At 41.6% G+C, this 17,179-nt stretch overlaps 1 protein-coding gene across 2 annotated transcripts in view; it reads left to right on the forward strand.

Moving 5' to 3' along the window:
* The first annotated feature begins 261 nt into the window (after positions 1-261).
* LOC120066215 (zinc finger protein ZFPM1-like) overlaps positions 262-17,179 on the forward strand; it is an 81,159-nt gene continuing 64,241 nt past the window's right edge. The window contains exon 1 of one of the 2 annotated variants that reach the window (XM_039017422.1): positions 262-693. In XM_039017422.1, coding sequence (XP_038873350.1) covers positions 654-693 — 40 coding nt within the window. In that variant the 5' untranslated portion in view covers positions 262-653. The remainder of the gene's footprint in view (positions 694-17,179) is intronic. The other variant, XM_039017423.1, reaches the window with a different exon arrangement.

The following is a 17,179-nucleotide window of genomic DNA, read 5'->3' on the forward strand; positions in this document are numbered from 1 at the left end:
AATCATAGGCTACTATTGCCAGATTATGCAATTATAAATGCCAGAATCTCTTCCGTTTTTGATAAACCTTCCAGATAAACCTAGATAAGTTTAGATAAACAGTCAAAATAAACGTAATAAATGGATAAAATCAAAGTAGGTATACAATCAAGGATTTGGGGGCCTACTGTTGACGCCCATCATCGAGACGCTATACCCTACGTCAGACGCAGGTGGCGTTAGAGGGGCGTGTCATGTAGCCATATCAGCTGTAGTGTTTAGTGTCATGCTCGCGCTCCATTGATACTGGCTGCAAGTACTAGAGCGTGGAGCGGACTAGGGAAAAACATAAAGGAAAAACGAAAACAATCAAGCGGCAACATTTAATACAATAATGATAGCGACACAACTGCAGGCACTGGCATCCCTTCGGTGACAGGCAAGACATCACAAGGAAGAGGAGGAAGAGCTAGGAGAAGACCGCACATCTGGGAAGACATTTAAAAGTAACTAAAGCTTACTTGACCACAGGTAGTTATCGCGCATCAAAAAATATCATAGTGCAGGTCATGCGGATATCTCCGGGTGGAGATCGAGCTGTGTTTCATTGCTAGTAGAGTTCTTCTTGGGAAGAAGATCACTTCTTTTCAGCTGAACAAGAACAGGGGAAAGCCATGTCCAGAAGAAAGCAGAGCAAACCCCGGCAGATCAAACGTAAGAACAAATAAGTTCACATTTATCTTTAAAGCGGCAATCAGCTGTTGAAACAATAACAAAGCGAGATACCCGCTACTGTTTCGCTAAACAACTGAGGGATGGGGCTGGATAAATGGGGTGGGTATAATTTGCGGAACGTTCCAACAGGAATATGTTCCAAAAACTTCGTAAATAACAAGGTTGCCAACAAACAACGCATACAAAGTTGTATAGCGGCCGAATAAGATAGCGGGTAGGGAGTGGGCTATTTCATTAAGTTTTCACTCACCACGTTTATTCCGAAAAATGTCTCTGGTAGCATATGGACAAACATTAATAATAAGCTACGGGTTGAGTTGATGCCTATTCGGCAGCTAGTTAGCTAGGTGACTTGATCGTGTTACTTTGTATGCATTGTTTGTTAGCAACCTTGTGCTTTACGAAGTTTTTGGAACAGATTCCTGTTGGAACGTTCTACAAATTATACCCACCCGGATAAATGTAACCATTCTCAAAGAGCTATGGATGCAAGGAGGGATCATTATAGTTGTAACCATGTTTTGAGGCTATACAGCATTTGTTTACAAGTACTTTGTTTACAAACATTGGAATATCTCAAAACAAGCTTATATTTTGGGTTCTGATGGGGTACAGGAGTTGAACTAATCTCATGAGGCATGTATAAGTTATATTCTTCAAGAATCAATGGGTAAATATTGATTTATAAGTCAACAAAATGTATGTAGCTACTGCAGATTTTCCCTTTAAGTGTCATTGTGCAGTTGTGAGTGTGAAATATATACATAGACAGGTGTTGACAGGTTTGTGAAATTCAGCAGTGACCAAAATAATATTTCTAGCATTTACCTGCAAACCTAATTTAAAAATGTTATTATGTAACAATATATTTTTAAAGAATTTTGTGGAAATGTGCATTGTTTTTTCATTTTGTGTAGGGTAGCCAACAGTTTTAATGATAGCCTAGGCTACTGACACAAACCAATTTAAAATAGTCAGCTAGCATAATATTGAGCACGTAGGCTAGCCTACTATTATAAATGCTAAATAGGCCCTACTATAGCATATATGATCAAAATGATTTCAAAATAATGTCATGTTTTATTTTAAATGTGATGTAAAGCACATCTCACTCAGTGGCAAGCAACATCTGCAGGCTCTCCAGCTCAACTCACCACGGTGAGAGTGTGCAATAAATTATTAAACAATGTGAAACATCATAGAGTGAAAGCTATTATTCTTTTAGATCTAGGCTAGGTTACATTTGAAAAATGGTTAATGCGGTCTATCGCAGTAGGTTTAAACATTGTGTTACCTAATTAGTTAGGGCCATTTAGCCTAACTTGCAGTCTCTCTTTACTTTATTTACAGTTGCTGTAGGCTTAATAAAAAGTTGAATTTGCTCTTTTAAAAACATTTTGTCCATTGGCAAATGAACTGAAACAGTGGTTTCCTGTTTAATTCTGTTGTGGAAACGTCACTGTTCTCTGAAAAAGGCGATGTGAACGCAGATATACAGCGATCCGATCTCAGCCGAGATAAAGATTAAAATGTGATATTTTTTTATTTGTTTTCTGTCTGAGGCTGCTCTGAGGCTGACGTTGCATTTTCCCTCGGCTTTGCTGTTCTTTTTCCAGAGATGGGGCGTCAGATAGCGCGCCTAGCTGATCTTGCCTGCTGATAGTGGGTTACAATAGGATTTTTTTTCATCTATCCTTTTAACTCCATAATGCATAGGCTTCCATTTCAAATTGTTTTTATTTTGGTCTGGTGCTTGGTCTCCTTGCTTGACAAGTTCTTCCTGTTTACAAAATGTGTGAAGGTTTGCATGATTATGCAGTTAATGAAAATATTAATCATATTTACTCTCTCACACACACCCTCACTTACTGACTACTGCTGAGAAGTTGTTTTGCTCTGGTGCCAGGCGCTGTTTCAGTTCTTCATCCAGAAGAGATGCCTTGGTCTGATAAACACAGTAGCAATATCTTGGAGGTTGAGTTTGAAAGCGACTCTTGAAAAGGAAAGAGAAATCACATAAGGTAACATTAGTAAACGTTAAGCACTGTGTGTAAAGTGCGCATAAAAAGCTTCTAGTAAAAGGCACACCATTGGGCGTTCATGCCAATGGCCCAAATCTACTCCAAATAGGATCTGCAACATGCCATCATCAAAGCAGCCACTGGAAAAGGCTACATGATAGTGAGAGGTTTTAAAGTCTTTGACTATAAGTCAAATCCTCTTCATGTTATGTTGTTGATGTTCTGTAGGCTAGCTAGTTGTAATTTCAATAATACAAAAAAACTATATTTGTTATTTCCTTTTCATAGTGGTCTATCAATAGTGTTCTATCAACTGATCACACATCAGTCTCGCGTGGAATGTGGATATAGTCCAGACCCTGGAAAGGATGTATGCGTCTCAGGGTTGTCATAGCCTTTGTCTTTATCAGTTCTTACACCATCATGCTTCCCCGGCCTCTTGACGGTGCACAGAGAAACAAGTCCCATGATTCTCTTGTGCCTTGGCAGACATTTTAATGGAGGAGGAGTGGTGATAAAGACTTGGTTGGATTACGTCCACAATATTGTTCCATAAGCATCACAAGCTTGCTTCTTCGTACCAGCCTGTATTTTATGTCATGGTTATAGCACACTTGCTGGAATGATGGTAGCAGCATTTGGAATGATGGTCCAACAACAAATGTTGTGTCCAGCATTACGGAAGCTGAAGCCTAAATTCAGGGTAGATATTTGTCTGCTTCTTTTGTGCGTCATTTTCCCAACGGTGAAGATCTCTCAAACTGATTATCCATCCATCCTTGATGGAAAGATATGCATGCAGCCAACTGCATCCGGATCCCAGGGCTTTTATTTTGGCGGTTGAGATGGGAGACAGGATAAGCAGGGCGGCGATCGCTCTCCGATATTATGAGCATGAGACAGATGGAGGCGATTGGGATGGAGCTTGCATTATAATTACATTCGGCTGCTGCATTCTCATCTTTGTCGTTTTTGTGTTGTTGTTTGGGACTAGCTGGGTGTATCTCTAGATACTTTAAAAAGTGGGAGAAGAGGATAAGACCAGAAACAGGGATGGCAGGTCTGATAAGGCAACAACAAAAAGAGCCTGGAATACAGACATGGTAGATGGATGTATTGTAGATTTAAAAGCAGGCAGCTTCCCCTCTGAGATGTGCAGGGCTGATAAGGCCGCCTGCTGATCACTGGTAGATAAGCTCAGGCAGATCCACAGATACAGCTGTAGCTCTCTCTGCAGCTCTGCCCTCATGACATCACGGATAAAGCTCAGAGGTCACCATGAATAATGCATAGCCTCCTATAGAAACCATGATGTCATGTCTATAGGTTCAGCCACCTCTGAATTACCCATTGACCTTATCTCTTCAGACCATGGAAGTTTATTTATGCATCAACTTTTTAATTGAGATTTTATATTTGTAACATTTGTATGGATGATTGTAACCCTTTTCTATATTATCTGACATATACTTTTAACTTTCTGGGACACATGACAGTTTCATAGTTATACAATTGAAACATTTATCCAATCTTCCCAAGCCAGTACCAAAAACAAAACACTGTGTCAGACAAACACACACACACACTCATAAACCCATATATACACACAGTGCCTTGGTGGCTTTCTCTTGTGTGTTTTTCCTTATTTGTTCTGCTTTTAGCTCGATGTGAACTTTTGATAAGCCCTGGGGGCCGATCTCCGGTGCAGATAGAGATTGCCAAGTATGATTAGAGTTGTTATCAGCACAGAACAGGCAGGAGCTAAGACTCCACTGCAATAGCAAAGCGACACGTAGGAGCAGCAAGGCCTGGACCCTGGCAATCAGTTCCACCGTTAATGTGATTAATGTTGTTGTGTAATTAGATGATAGGTGTGAATGCATTTCTCTCCCTCCCTCTCTTTTTCAACCTCATCTTTTTCCCCGCCCCATTTTTTTTCCTAACAAGCATTGTAGTTGATTAATTTAATTAAAACTAATACCACATATTACTCAGTGTAGATTCCATGTAAGATACCATTGAGATGCAGGGAAATGTGTGTTCATTGATGATTATCTTGAATGTGTTTTTTTTTTGGCGAAAAATGAAGAGCACTATACTGATACTGCTAAAAGGAGAGAAAAGTACAGCATCAGCATAATGCTAAAAGTGGTTGATTTTTCTACCTATTAGATGATGACAGATTAAGTTGGAATTGAGATGGTTTTAAATAGTCTGTTCAGTTTGAGAATATTCTTTTTAGGGATTTGCTCATTTTGTTGGTGTTGGGTTGTGTGTATCAGTTTCTTTTGCTCTTACGTTATGGTCTATAGAGCTGATGACTGTGAACAGTGTTATTGGAATGGGTGAGTGGCCTGTTAGTGGAGGGAAGTTGGCAGGGTTACAGAGGAAATGTTGCCTGTTTGGTGTGTGGATGAGTTATTACACCTTCCTGCTATTTACTCTGGGGATCGTGTAGCGTGAATTGTGATGCTCTGCTCTTTGGCCCCCCTGGAGCCATTGTAAACGGTTTCACCTCTGACTTCTGAGGCAAGAATCGCCTATAAAGAGAGAATACTTACTTAAAGGCCCAGTGCAGTCAACCAGATTTCTGTGTTTTTATATAATATATATATATATATAAAAACACAGAAAAATCTCTCTCTCTATATATATATATATATATATATATATATATATATATATATACACTGCTCAAAAAAATAAAGGGAACACTTAAACAACACAATGTTGTTTTTTGAAGGCTAACCGCAAAGCCCACTATTGTGGCTAATCCTTATTATGGCTAGCTTCACATAGATGGGTCCGACCACCATTAATTAAATAAGAACTGTCTTATAAATTAAGGTTATTTTAGACGATGACACCTAGCTATATAGTTGGCTAGCTAACTAGAGCTACTGAAACAGATTGTCATTTTGCTATGTTTTTGGGGAAGAACATTGTTTGCATCCATGAGCTCGCTAGCTAGCTTTTTTTATGACCAGCACTGTAGGTGCGCGAGACAACTTTACCAGCATCATAGCATACGTATCATTGAATCGTTGTGACATATGAAATAGGAGTGATTGTGTAATAACTACGTAAAAAAAAATGTGTGAACGCGTTAAATTATTATGTGACGTGCAGTCATATTCCGATCCTGATTGGTCAACAAGCTTATTTGACACGTCAAATAGTATTATTTGACGCGTATCTTTTTTGACACGCAAAGTCCCAGCGGTGTTCCATAGAAATGAAACAACTGAAGAAATGAACAATGAAACAGCACAGCAAGTAAGTGAAATAAATAGTTTTTGATGATGTTTTACTGGTAATGGGGACATACGTAAATGCCAACCAAATTTTTGGGGGGTGTGTGTGTAAACTTTATTTAACTAGGCAAGTCAGTTAAGAACAAATTCTTATTTACAGTGATGGCCTACCCCGGCCAAACCCAGACAACGCTGAGCCAATTGTGCGCCAATCACTGCCAGATGTGATACAGCCTGTATTTGAACCAGGGACTGCAGTGACTCCTCTTGCACTGAGATGCGGTGCCTTAGACCGCTGCGTCCATGTGTGTTAACTATTTATCTGTACTAGAATGCTTCAAAGGCCACAAAAATTTTAAACATTGGTTATCGGTATCGGTATCAGTTTTTTTGGGGCAAGGAAAATATCAAATCGGCCAAAAATGTCATATCGGTGCATCACTAGTTGTGATGTCGAGATGTTTCTGTTACATGAACTCTGTGATGCATTTATTTGGGCCGCAATTTCTGAGGCTGGTAACTAATGAACTTATCTTCTGCAGCAGAAGGTAACTCTTTGTCTTCCTTTCCTGTGGCGGTCCTCATGAGAGCCAGTTTCATCATAGCGCTTGATGGTTTTTGCAACTGCACTTGAAGAAACTTTGAAAGTTCTTGAAATGTTCCTGATTGACTGACCTTCATGTTTTAAAGTAATGATGGACTGTTGTTTCGCTTTGCTTATTTGAGCTGTTCTTTCCATAATATGGACTTGGTCTTTTACCATTTATTTTTTGTTTACCACCCCTACCTTGTCACAACACAATCGATTGGCTCAAATGCATTAAGAAGGAAAGAAATTCCACAAATGAACTTTTTTTTTTATCTCATGAAGCTGGTTGAGAGAATGCCAAGTGTGTGCAAAGCTGTCATCGATGCAAAGGGCTACTTTGAAGAATTTGAAATCTAAAATATATTTTGATTTGAATTTGTTTAACACTTTTTTGGTTACTACATGATTCCATATGTGTTAGTTTTGATGTCTTCAGTATTATCCTACAATGTAGTAAAAATAAAGGTGTGTCCAAACATTTGACTGGTATTGTGTGATATACAAATATATATATATATCACAGAGTTAAAGTTTTGAACAATTACATTTCTTACAAATTTGAGTGAGACAACCTTAGAGAGGAATGCTATTTATGTTACACTGCAGCTCTTCCAAGTTAAAGTAAGCTTTCGGTTTTATTAAATTATTGCCACCGGTGCTCACCAGTGTAACTGCTAAACTTGTTGCTGTACACTGTACTGTGTGATTATACACATGGATTGTCAGTTTACTTACGCCCTTTAATTCTAGTAGATATCTTGACTATGACATTGGCTAATATGGTGTCAGCGATGTAGGCTGTGTAGTGGTTAATGTTAGCAGTTATGGTATGAAGGTTTGGGTTGGAGAGGTTATCAGGGGTGTATTAATTCCGCCGATTCTGTTGCAAAACTTTTTTTTAAACGGAATGAAACTAGGATGGACCTACCTGAATTTGTCCTATAGAAACTGTAGTTTTTGTTCCGTTTTGCAACTGTTTGGGCTAATAACTACACCCGAGATCACCTTGATGCAGCAAGAGTGTTTAAGCCAGCAGCATACCACCCTGCATCCCACTGCTGGCTTGCTTCTGAAGCTAAGCAGGGTTGGTCCTGGTCAGTCCCTGGATGGGAGACCAGATACTGTTGGCAGTGGTGTTGGAGAGCCAGTAAGAGGCACCCTTTCATCTGGTCTAAAAAAATATATCCCAATGCTTCAGGGCAGTGATTGGAAACGTTGCCCTGTGTAGGGTGCCGTCTTTCAGATGGGATGTTAATCGGGTGTCCTGACTCTCTGTGGTCACTAAAGAGCCCATGGCACTTATCGTAAGAGTTTTGGTGTTAACTCCGGTGTCCTGGCTAAATTCCCCATCTGGACTTCATACCATCATGGCCACCTAATAATCCCCAATTTACAATTGGCTCATTCACCCCCCCCCTCCTGTCTCCTGTAACTATTCCCCAGGTCGTTGCTGTAAATGAGAATGTGTTCTCAGTCAACTTACCTGGTAAAATAAGGGAAAAATATAACATAAAATGCATTATTGAATGTGTTGCTATCCATGTTTCCATCCAACCATTTCATGCGGATTAATTACTTCATGCATGAAAAAAGTCAAGACCGGGTTGATGGAAACATGAAATGCCAGCAGACAATTTGTTGGTTCGACATTGTGGGACATGGCAGCATTCGTGCAATCGTCAATTGTGAAAAACGGACTTTAAATGTATTTTGTAATGTGTATGTAAACTTACGACTTCAACTGTACGTACGGTCACTGTGGGTACTACGTCGTCAATGCTCTTATTAATGAAGCCATTGACTGAAGTAGTAAACTCCTCAATGCCATCGGATGAATGCCGTTACATACAGTGCATTCGGAAAGTATTCGGAGCCCTTGACTTTTTTCACATTTTGTTACAGCCTTATTCTAAAATTGATTAATGACAAAGCAAAAAGCAGATTTTTAGGAATTTTTGCTAATTTATAAAAAATAAAAATATCACATTTACTTAAGTATTCAGACCCTGTACTCAGTACTTTGTTGAAGCACCATTGGCAGTGGTTACAGCCTCAAGTCTGCATGGGTATGACACTACAAGCTTGGCACACGTGTATTTGGGGAGTTTCTCCCATTCTTCTCTGCAGATCCTCTCAAGCTCTGTCTGGTTGGATGGGGAGTGTCGCTGCACAGCTATTTTCAGGCCTCCGGAGATGATCGATTGGGTTCAAGTCCGGGCTCTGGCTGGGCCACTCAAGGACATTCAGAGATTTTTTTCCGAAGACACCCCTGCGTTGTCTTGGCTGTGTGTTTAGGGCCAATTGTCCTGTTGGAAGGTGAACCTTCACCCCAGTCTGAGGTTCGCTTAGCATCCGCTTCATCGCACCACATCCGTATTGAGTGCATCACCCGTACGTCCTGTTGGAGTTTTTCTTGTAAGCAGGAATTAAGAGGATGGAGTTATGGTCAGATTTGCTAAATAGAGGGCGAGCGTTGTATGCGTCTCTGTGTGTAGAGGGGATCTAGAGTTTAATTTTTTTTGCATCTAGTTGCACAGGAGACATGCTGGTCTCCTGTGCAAACCTAGAAATTAGGTTTCCCTGCATTAAAATACTCAGCCATTAGGAGCGCCGCATCTAGGTGAGCATTTTCTTGTTTTCTTATGGCCTTTTACAGCTTGTTGAGTGTGGTCTTAGTGCGAGCATCGGTTTGTGGTGGTAAATAGATGGCTACAAAAATGTTGATGCAAAGTCTCTTGGGAGATAGTGTGGTCTACACCAGGCCATTCTAACTCCGGTGAGCAGATCCTTGAGGCTTCCTTAATATTAGAGACTGTGCACCAATTGTTGTCGACCAAGTGACACACCACCTCTCTCCTCAGCTTACCGGACGCAGCTGTTCTGTCCTGACAATTTATAGAAAAAACAGCTAGATTTATATTGTATATTCCATGTCATTGTTCAGCCACAACTCAGTGAAACATAGTATATTGCAGTTCTTCAGATCACGTTGATAGGATAGTCTTGAAAGGAGCTCATCTAGTTTATTTTCTAGTGCTTGCATGTTTCTCAATACAACGGAGGGTAATGGCAACTTATGCACTCGCCGTTGCAGTCTCGTTACATATCTTTCATGCCGACCCCTATAGCTCCGCCTCCTCCGAGTGACCGGGCTTTCGGCCTGGTCTGGGATGAGCATTATGTCATTAGCCTTCAATTTGTTGAAGTAGAAGTCCACCATCCAAATCAAGGTCAGTAATCGCTGTTTTGATGTCCAGAAGCTCTTTTCGGTCATATGAAACAATGGCCAAAACATTATGTACAGCATTGGTTTTGGACCAGAGCACAAAAAAAACACACAATACAGCACAATTGGTCAGGAGGCCGTAAAACGGCGGCCATCCCCTCCGGCGCCACTATTTCCAATTATATCCATAATAGTCTCATGTAGGTAGCCTACCCGCACTCTATCTGTGAGCTGTTGGTTAGATTGCCAATGCCTAGGCCAGAGTGGGCACATTTGATGTATACCGCAACAGTTTTTGTGACAAAACCATCAGTAGGGTTGAAAACGCAATGGAAACCCATTTAACCTGTATTTTTCATTCTGTACATGGGAATTCAATGGCAAAATATATTTTTATGTGCACTACGTCATCACGCACAGCCTTTTTATCTGCAAAAAGTCAGTTTGATGTAAACACATCTCTGGTGGGGAAAATGTGCATAATGTTTTATGCAGATTTTAGAATATTCACATGAAAATCTGTTGCAAATTGGATGGAAACCTAGCTACTGTCTGTCACCTTGATTACACCAATTAGCAACCTCATGATGGGTATAGAGCAAATATGTGTATCAGGTAGTAGCCTAAACCTATTGATCTTACATTGAGCTGAGTGAATGGAATATGAATGACAGTCATCCAATATGCTGTAATGGAAATAAAGCCATGCCCTAAACCTAAACGGCACCGACCGCCACTGATTACTACCGACCGCCATACTGTGAAATTGTGAAAATGATGATAATGCGGTTTGAAAATACCAGCTGAAATGTTATCCTTTTTCATTGGGATGTAGTTTTGGCCTGGCTGGTGACATCACTAAGTGGTAAATTAGTTAATAGACCAATAAGAAAGAGTTCCAAACTTCTCTGCTAAAACATAGGGTGTTAGGCCACCATGAGCCAGAACAGCTTCAATGCATCTTGGCATAGATTCTACAAGTGTCTGGAACTCTATTGGAGGGATGCGACACCATTCTTCTAAGAGAAATTCCATAATTTGGTGTTTTGTTGAAGGTGGTGGGAAACGCTGTCTCAGACACCGCTCCCATAAGTGTTCAATTGGGTTGAGATCTGGTGACTGAGATCTGCTCTAGTATATGGTTTATCGTTTTCATGCTCATCAAAGCATTCAGTGACCACTCGTGCCCTGTGGACGGGGGCATTGCCATCCTAAGGAGGTGTAGCCAAAATAAAGGCCTGCGCAGCATTTTATACATGACCCTAATCATAATATAATGTTAATTGCTTAATTTACTCAGGAACCACACGGAACCACACCTGTGTGGAAGCACCTGCTTTCAATATACTTTGTATCCCTCATTTACTCAAGTGTTTCCTTTATTTTGGCAGTTACCTGTACTTGCAGTAGCCTAATCTTTGTCAAACTATTTACTTTTGCAGTAACTGCTGCTGTGTTTTGTCTTCGGTGTGGTCATATGCCTTCCTGTAGTACAGGTGGACTTTTACCTCCACAACATTAAAGCAAAGAGCCCTTTCCTCAAGTACATAACAGCTGTGTCCCACCTTCCATTCTGAACACAGCTGGTGCTGCTGTCTGTTGTAAGGACTTTTTAATAATGTGTACCTAAACTGTAATTATACTGTACCTGCCTATGTAACAACCAAATGAATACATAGGCGTTAGGGACACATTGCAAAATGAGACCAACAATTCTTTAGTTTTGTGTCTGTTATCCAGTTGATGAGTGATATTTATGTAGGGTTTGATACGATGACACTTTTTATTCAGGATATGATTGATGGAGTAAGGTTGTGTGGGTGTTGTATGTTAGATCTTTACATTGATATATTGTCTTGATGCAGAGGTTTGGATAGAGATGGTGTTTCTATGTGTGTCCTGGGTAGCCGTTGGCCACATGGCCATGCTCAGGCTGAGTCGGCAGGCAGGCCGCTGGCTGGGGGGTAGTGTGTGACGCTGTTATGACAAGTTCCCCCTAGCGAAGACGATAATAGAGGCCATTTACTCCTACTGTGTTCAGCGCTCTGTTCGGTTCCGGGGTATAAAAATGCCTGGGCAAACAATCCAGCCTGACCTGCTTTTTATAGCTGGCAGGCAGGTGGAGGGATCGGAGAACGGGAACACTGCGGTCCTGCCCCCAACCGTTACTGTGATACGGGATGTACACAGAAGTGTGTCTTGACCTGTAGAATATGATATATGTACAGTATGTTGCATGGACTTATGACTCTGCACCCCCACTCAGATCACCCATAACGATCTATATTACACACACACACACACACACACACACACACACACAGTGTGTGTATGAGGAGGAAAATAGACGATAAGAACTGCAGGGCATCAGGGACAAAGGCCCAGAAAGAGGAGATGCTAGACTGCCCCAGGGACCCACCTTAACAGAGGTGGTCTAGACCAGCGGCTCCTCTCACTGTCTGCTCTCATACACTACACTCAGATAGGATGTATCCCATATGGCACCCTTTCTCTGTATAGTGCTCTAGCGGTCAAAAGTAGTGCATTATGTAGGGAAATGGATGCTGTTTGGGATGCAGAGATACACTACACTCCCTGGCCAGTAACTCTCCCTGTCCAGTTGAACTGAGGCAGGAACCAGGGATCAGTAACCCCTCTCTCTCTCATGTGTACAGTATGACTCATTCAGGCCAGCCCTGTTATTTGTGAGTGGTCTTAGTCTGGTTTGCTTTGCTCTTGTGTAAACCATGTGTGTTCTTGCTCTGTGGCTGATAAGTAACCTGTCAGTCAAAGACAGTTCTCTCGGCGGAGGGGAGGGATTTAGATAGTTGCGGTGCCACAGGTAGTATATCACACGTCATGAAGGTGTACTTTTCGGTGTACAGCATGAAATGGGGATGGTTAAGTAAGCTAAGATATGCTCTGGAGTACTCAGTAAAACCATAGGGGAATAGGGATCCAATCAGACCCATATATGGGTTAGGTGGTGTCTTTGTCCACCCCACTTACTACTAGCCCTCTCCAAGTCCAGTGTCTCTTCACCCCTTCACATTTAGAATTCTGTCTGGTGTGAGGAGAGATGATGTAGTCCAGACATCATGTTACTAACCACTCCCTTTGTTTTCTTCCAATGCCATGCCAAACTATATTTTATATTTTCCCTTTCTTAGTATCTTATTGATACGTGCACGTAATGAAATACCTTATTGTCCTCAGACGAGATGACGGAATAACATGGCAGATTGAGTCAGACAGTATGACCACAGCTGAAACTAATTTCCTTTATATAATGTGTAAATGAAGAAGTTGCCTTCTTGACAATCAATGAACAACAAGAGAGTAAAAATGGGGAAGAGGAAGAGCGGGGAGGGCAATCGGGCAGTTTAACGACTTCCGTTGGCAATCAGATGTCGAACATAATTTTCATCCTTTTACTACATGAACCCACCTACAGTGTCTGTTCGTAGCCAGTGCAACCTGTGTAGACTATATTGATAATATAGGGGATTAGGAATGTGCACTTTATCTCATGGTTATGTTTCTACTTGTTTTTCCTGGTATTTACAAGGACATTTTGTGATGCCAGTGGGTACTTTCTAAAATAATTTAAAACATTTGGAAAAGGTGCCTAGTGGTTCTTTGTTTTATTAATTATTAATAGATTATTGTTGTGGAATTACCATGTAAAATACTAAGTAAATACCTGGTTGCTACTGTAAATGTATTATAATTCCTGTAGTTAGTGTGACCTTGGGCTCCCGAGTGGCGCAGCGGTCTAAGGCATTGCATCTCAGTGCTAGAGGTGTCACTACAGACCCTGGTTCGATTCCAGGCTGTATCACAACCTGCCGTGATTGGGAGTCTCATAGGGCGGCACAAAATTAGCCAAGTGTTGTTAGGGTTTGGCCGGGGTAGGCCGTCATTGTAAATAAGAATGTGTTCTTAACTGACTTGCCTAGTTAAATAAAGGTTAAATAAAATATCATTTTTATTTATCTGTTTTCCAAAACCCTTTATTCTCCTCATTGCTCTCTTTTTCTTCTCTATCTACCAGTCCTACTTTTTATTCACTCTATCTTTATCCTTCATTCTCTTGCAGCAGTCTCTCTCTCTCTCTAGTCAGACCTCTAGCCTCACTGAACCAGGTCTTGGCGGTATGATAATGTGGAAAGTTGAACTGGCCCCATTACAGCTTGGCTGATGGCAGTGCCGATAAGGCTGTTGATAATGGGTGCAGATAGGGCTGACACAGCGGTCCAATAGCCAGCCCTCTCTCCCCCATTATCATTCCTGCCCACCGATGGGCTCCCAGAGCGCTATCTGCTCTCCATTTCCACTCCTGCGACAGATAAGAATGGAAATACTGACTTCATAGCTGACTGATTAAAGTGTCTGCCTTTCTTGATAATACACAGATAAATTATGATTTTTTTTCTCTTTCTCTTCCTCCCTATCACTCTCTCTCTCTCTCTCTCTCTCTCTCCCCCTCTCTCTCTCTCTCTCTCTTTCTCCCTCTATCTAGAAAGGATGGGGTGCGTCAGGGTGAAAAACCTCTCTTTTTAATTTCTCTTTCTTTGTAGGCCTTTTTGAGAGGGAGCAGGGTCGGAGGGAGAGGGGAGGGATAGGGATAGAGTGTATGATGGTAGTATAATTGGGAAAGTTTGAGGGTAGTGTGGAGGTCTATTATAAATCTAGGTTGCATATGTATACATAATAGCGTCGTGCTGTTTTGGTTGTCCGAGCCATCTATTAGCAGCGAGGCCAGAGGAAACAGTACAGAGCGTGGGCAGCAGCCATATCTACAGCCCAATGAACTCCCATCGGAGTTACAGGCTTTTCCAGGTTGAGTTTTTATCACTGATTGCACCAGTGAGATACCAGGATGATCAGTGATGGATAGACTCCAGCATCCAAATCCTGTAACCCATTTGCTTTTTATCCACATTCCCTATCTTTCCTCTTATTTTTCTCTCTCCCCTTACTCTCTTTCCATCGTTACTCCTGTCGTCTCTCCTCCACTCACCCCTCTCTCCTCTCCTCTGCTCTCCTTCCCTCTCATTAATAGTGTTCCATTAGGAGTGAAATTCCTCCATGCCTCCTCTTCCCATATTGTAATATGATGTCACTCTTCCTGTCTACTGTCTCTTTGTTGTATGTCATAGTTTTGAGTCAGATGAGCTGTTCATGTAGCCTGTAGCACACATAGACACAAGCTAGACAAGAGCTGATTGCACATGGCAACAACTCACTGGCCTATCCCAGTAGTAAAATGTCCCACCCCTCTCTCTGTCAGTGGAATCTGTCCCCACAAGCTTGGGCCCTGTTAGAGCTTCAAAACAGGAAGTGAGTGGTTGTCCCCTTTAGAGGTGCAGAGGAACACCTCCCCAAAAGGCCCCCTCCTGACAGAGAGACAGACCTGTAGCCATTGGGAGAACAACGGCCTGTAACAACGTGCTGTTTGTTAGGGGCACAGTAACTGACCTTGATAGACTACAGATGTTTTTTTTCTGTGAGTGAGATAAATGATAAGTCTGTCTGAAATATTTTTCTTCTTTGAAACATGACTTTAGGATAGGGTGAGTCTGTGTCTGCTTCCAAGTGTGTGCTACTCTCCCACTGGTTCAAATGAACTGTCTTTGACTTTTTCCCATACTCCCCTGTGACCATTTCACCATAGCTAACCCTGCTGCTGAATTATACATATTAACACGCCTGTTAAAATGTGTACATAAGGTTAATTTGATACCAAAACCTGACTTCATTTTTAAGGGTAATAGTCCTTTTTTTAGGCCATAAAGAATAGAGAGTGGAAGCGGGGGGGAAAAACTGCGATAAAAAGCCTAGATAAGGGAATGACTGTGTTGTGTAGGAGTTGATATCAATGTTATCTATCTCTCTTTTTCACTCTCCTAGCCCTTCTGTTGTTTTTTTACCCCTTATCTCACTCCACCAAAATGCCAGGAACAAAAAGGGAGAAATAAAGAAATTACTGCATGGATTATTCATGGGGAGGCTGATAAAATGTTGACGCAAAAATTAAGAATATATGTTTTCTTCGTCTCAGTGATTTTGGTTTTTAAAACGTTTTAAAATAAAGGGTTAGTGTTGTGTGATAGCTTAGTTGGTGTGGTCGTTTTTGTGTTAGGAGATTGGACCTTGTTTAACCCTTTTCCCCCGCTATGTCTTTCTGCTCAGACCAAAGCCCCCGTCCTCATGATCCACACAGACACATAGAGCGCTGCTTGGCTTAGATAAGGCAGACCTCAATCTGACACTAATAGAGAGGCAGGAACACAGTGGACAGGCCTGTGTTGTCGTAGATGACAGCAGGTCTGGTTATTGTTAGGTTTCTGCTGAGGAGCTCTCCCCTCACAACGAAGAGGGGCAGGCCATCCCTCTGACCCTGCTTTACATCCTAATCATTAATTGCACCTGTTCTAATACAATAGCTTTAATTCTCAGTACTGATTCTCTGGTATTTAACTAGTCTACTCTGGTTTCCCATTCTGGTCTCAAAATGGCCACCATGTAATGCTCCTCTCTGGTACTGATGCAAACCTGAAAAATCGGGTAAGATGCATCCAGAAGGGGAATAAATAAATATACTGCACAAAAATATAAACACAACATGTAAAGTGTTGGTTCCATGTTTCATGAGCTGCATAAAAGATCCCAGAAATGTTCGATAGGCACGAAAAGCTTATTTCTCTCAAATGTTGTGCACAAATTTGTTTGCATCCCTGTTAATGAGCATTTCTCCTTTGCCAAGATAATCCATCCACCTGACAGGTGTGGCACATCAAGAAGCTGATTAAACAGCATGATCATTACACAGGTGCACCTTGTGCTGGGGACAATAAATGGCCTCTCTGAAATGTGCCGTTTTGTCACACAACACAATTTTGAGGGAGCGTGCAATTGACATGCTGACTGCAGGAATGTCAACCAGAGCTGTTGCCTAAGAATTGAATGTTAATTTCTCTACCATAAGCCACCTCCAACGTCGTTTTGGAGAATTTGGCAGTATGTCCAACGGCAGCCCGTGACCTCCACATCCAGCTTCTTCACCTGCAGGCTCGTCTGAGACCAGCCTCCCGGACAGCTGATGAAACTGTGGGAGTGCACAACCGAAGAATTTCTGCGCAAACTGTCAGAAACTGTCGTCGTAGTTTGGCGTCGTAACTGATTTCAGTGGGCAAATGCTCACCTTCTATGGGCACTGGCACGCTGGAGAAGTTTGCTCTTCACGGATTCCCAGTTTCAACTGTACGAGGTGTATTACATTTACATTTAAGTCATTTAGCAGACGCTCTTATCCAGAGCGACTTACAAGTACATACATTCATACTTTTTTGTACTGGCCCCCCGTGGGAAT

Source organism: Salvelinus namaycush, chromosome 21, assembly GCF_016432855.1.
Source record: "Salvelinus namaycush isolate Seneca chromosome 21, SaNama_1.0, whole genome shotgun sequence".
Classification (NCBI taxonomy): domain Eukaryota; kingdom Metazoa; phylum Chordata; class Actinopteri; order Salmoniformes; family Salmonidae; genus Salvelinus; species Salvelinus namaycush.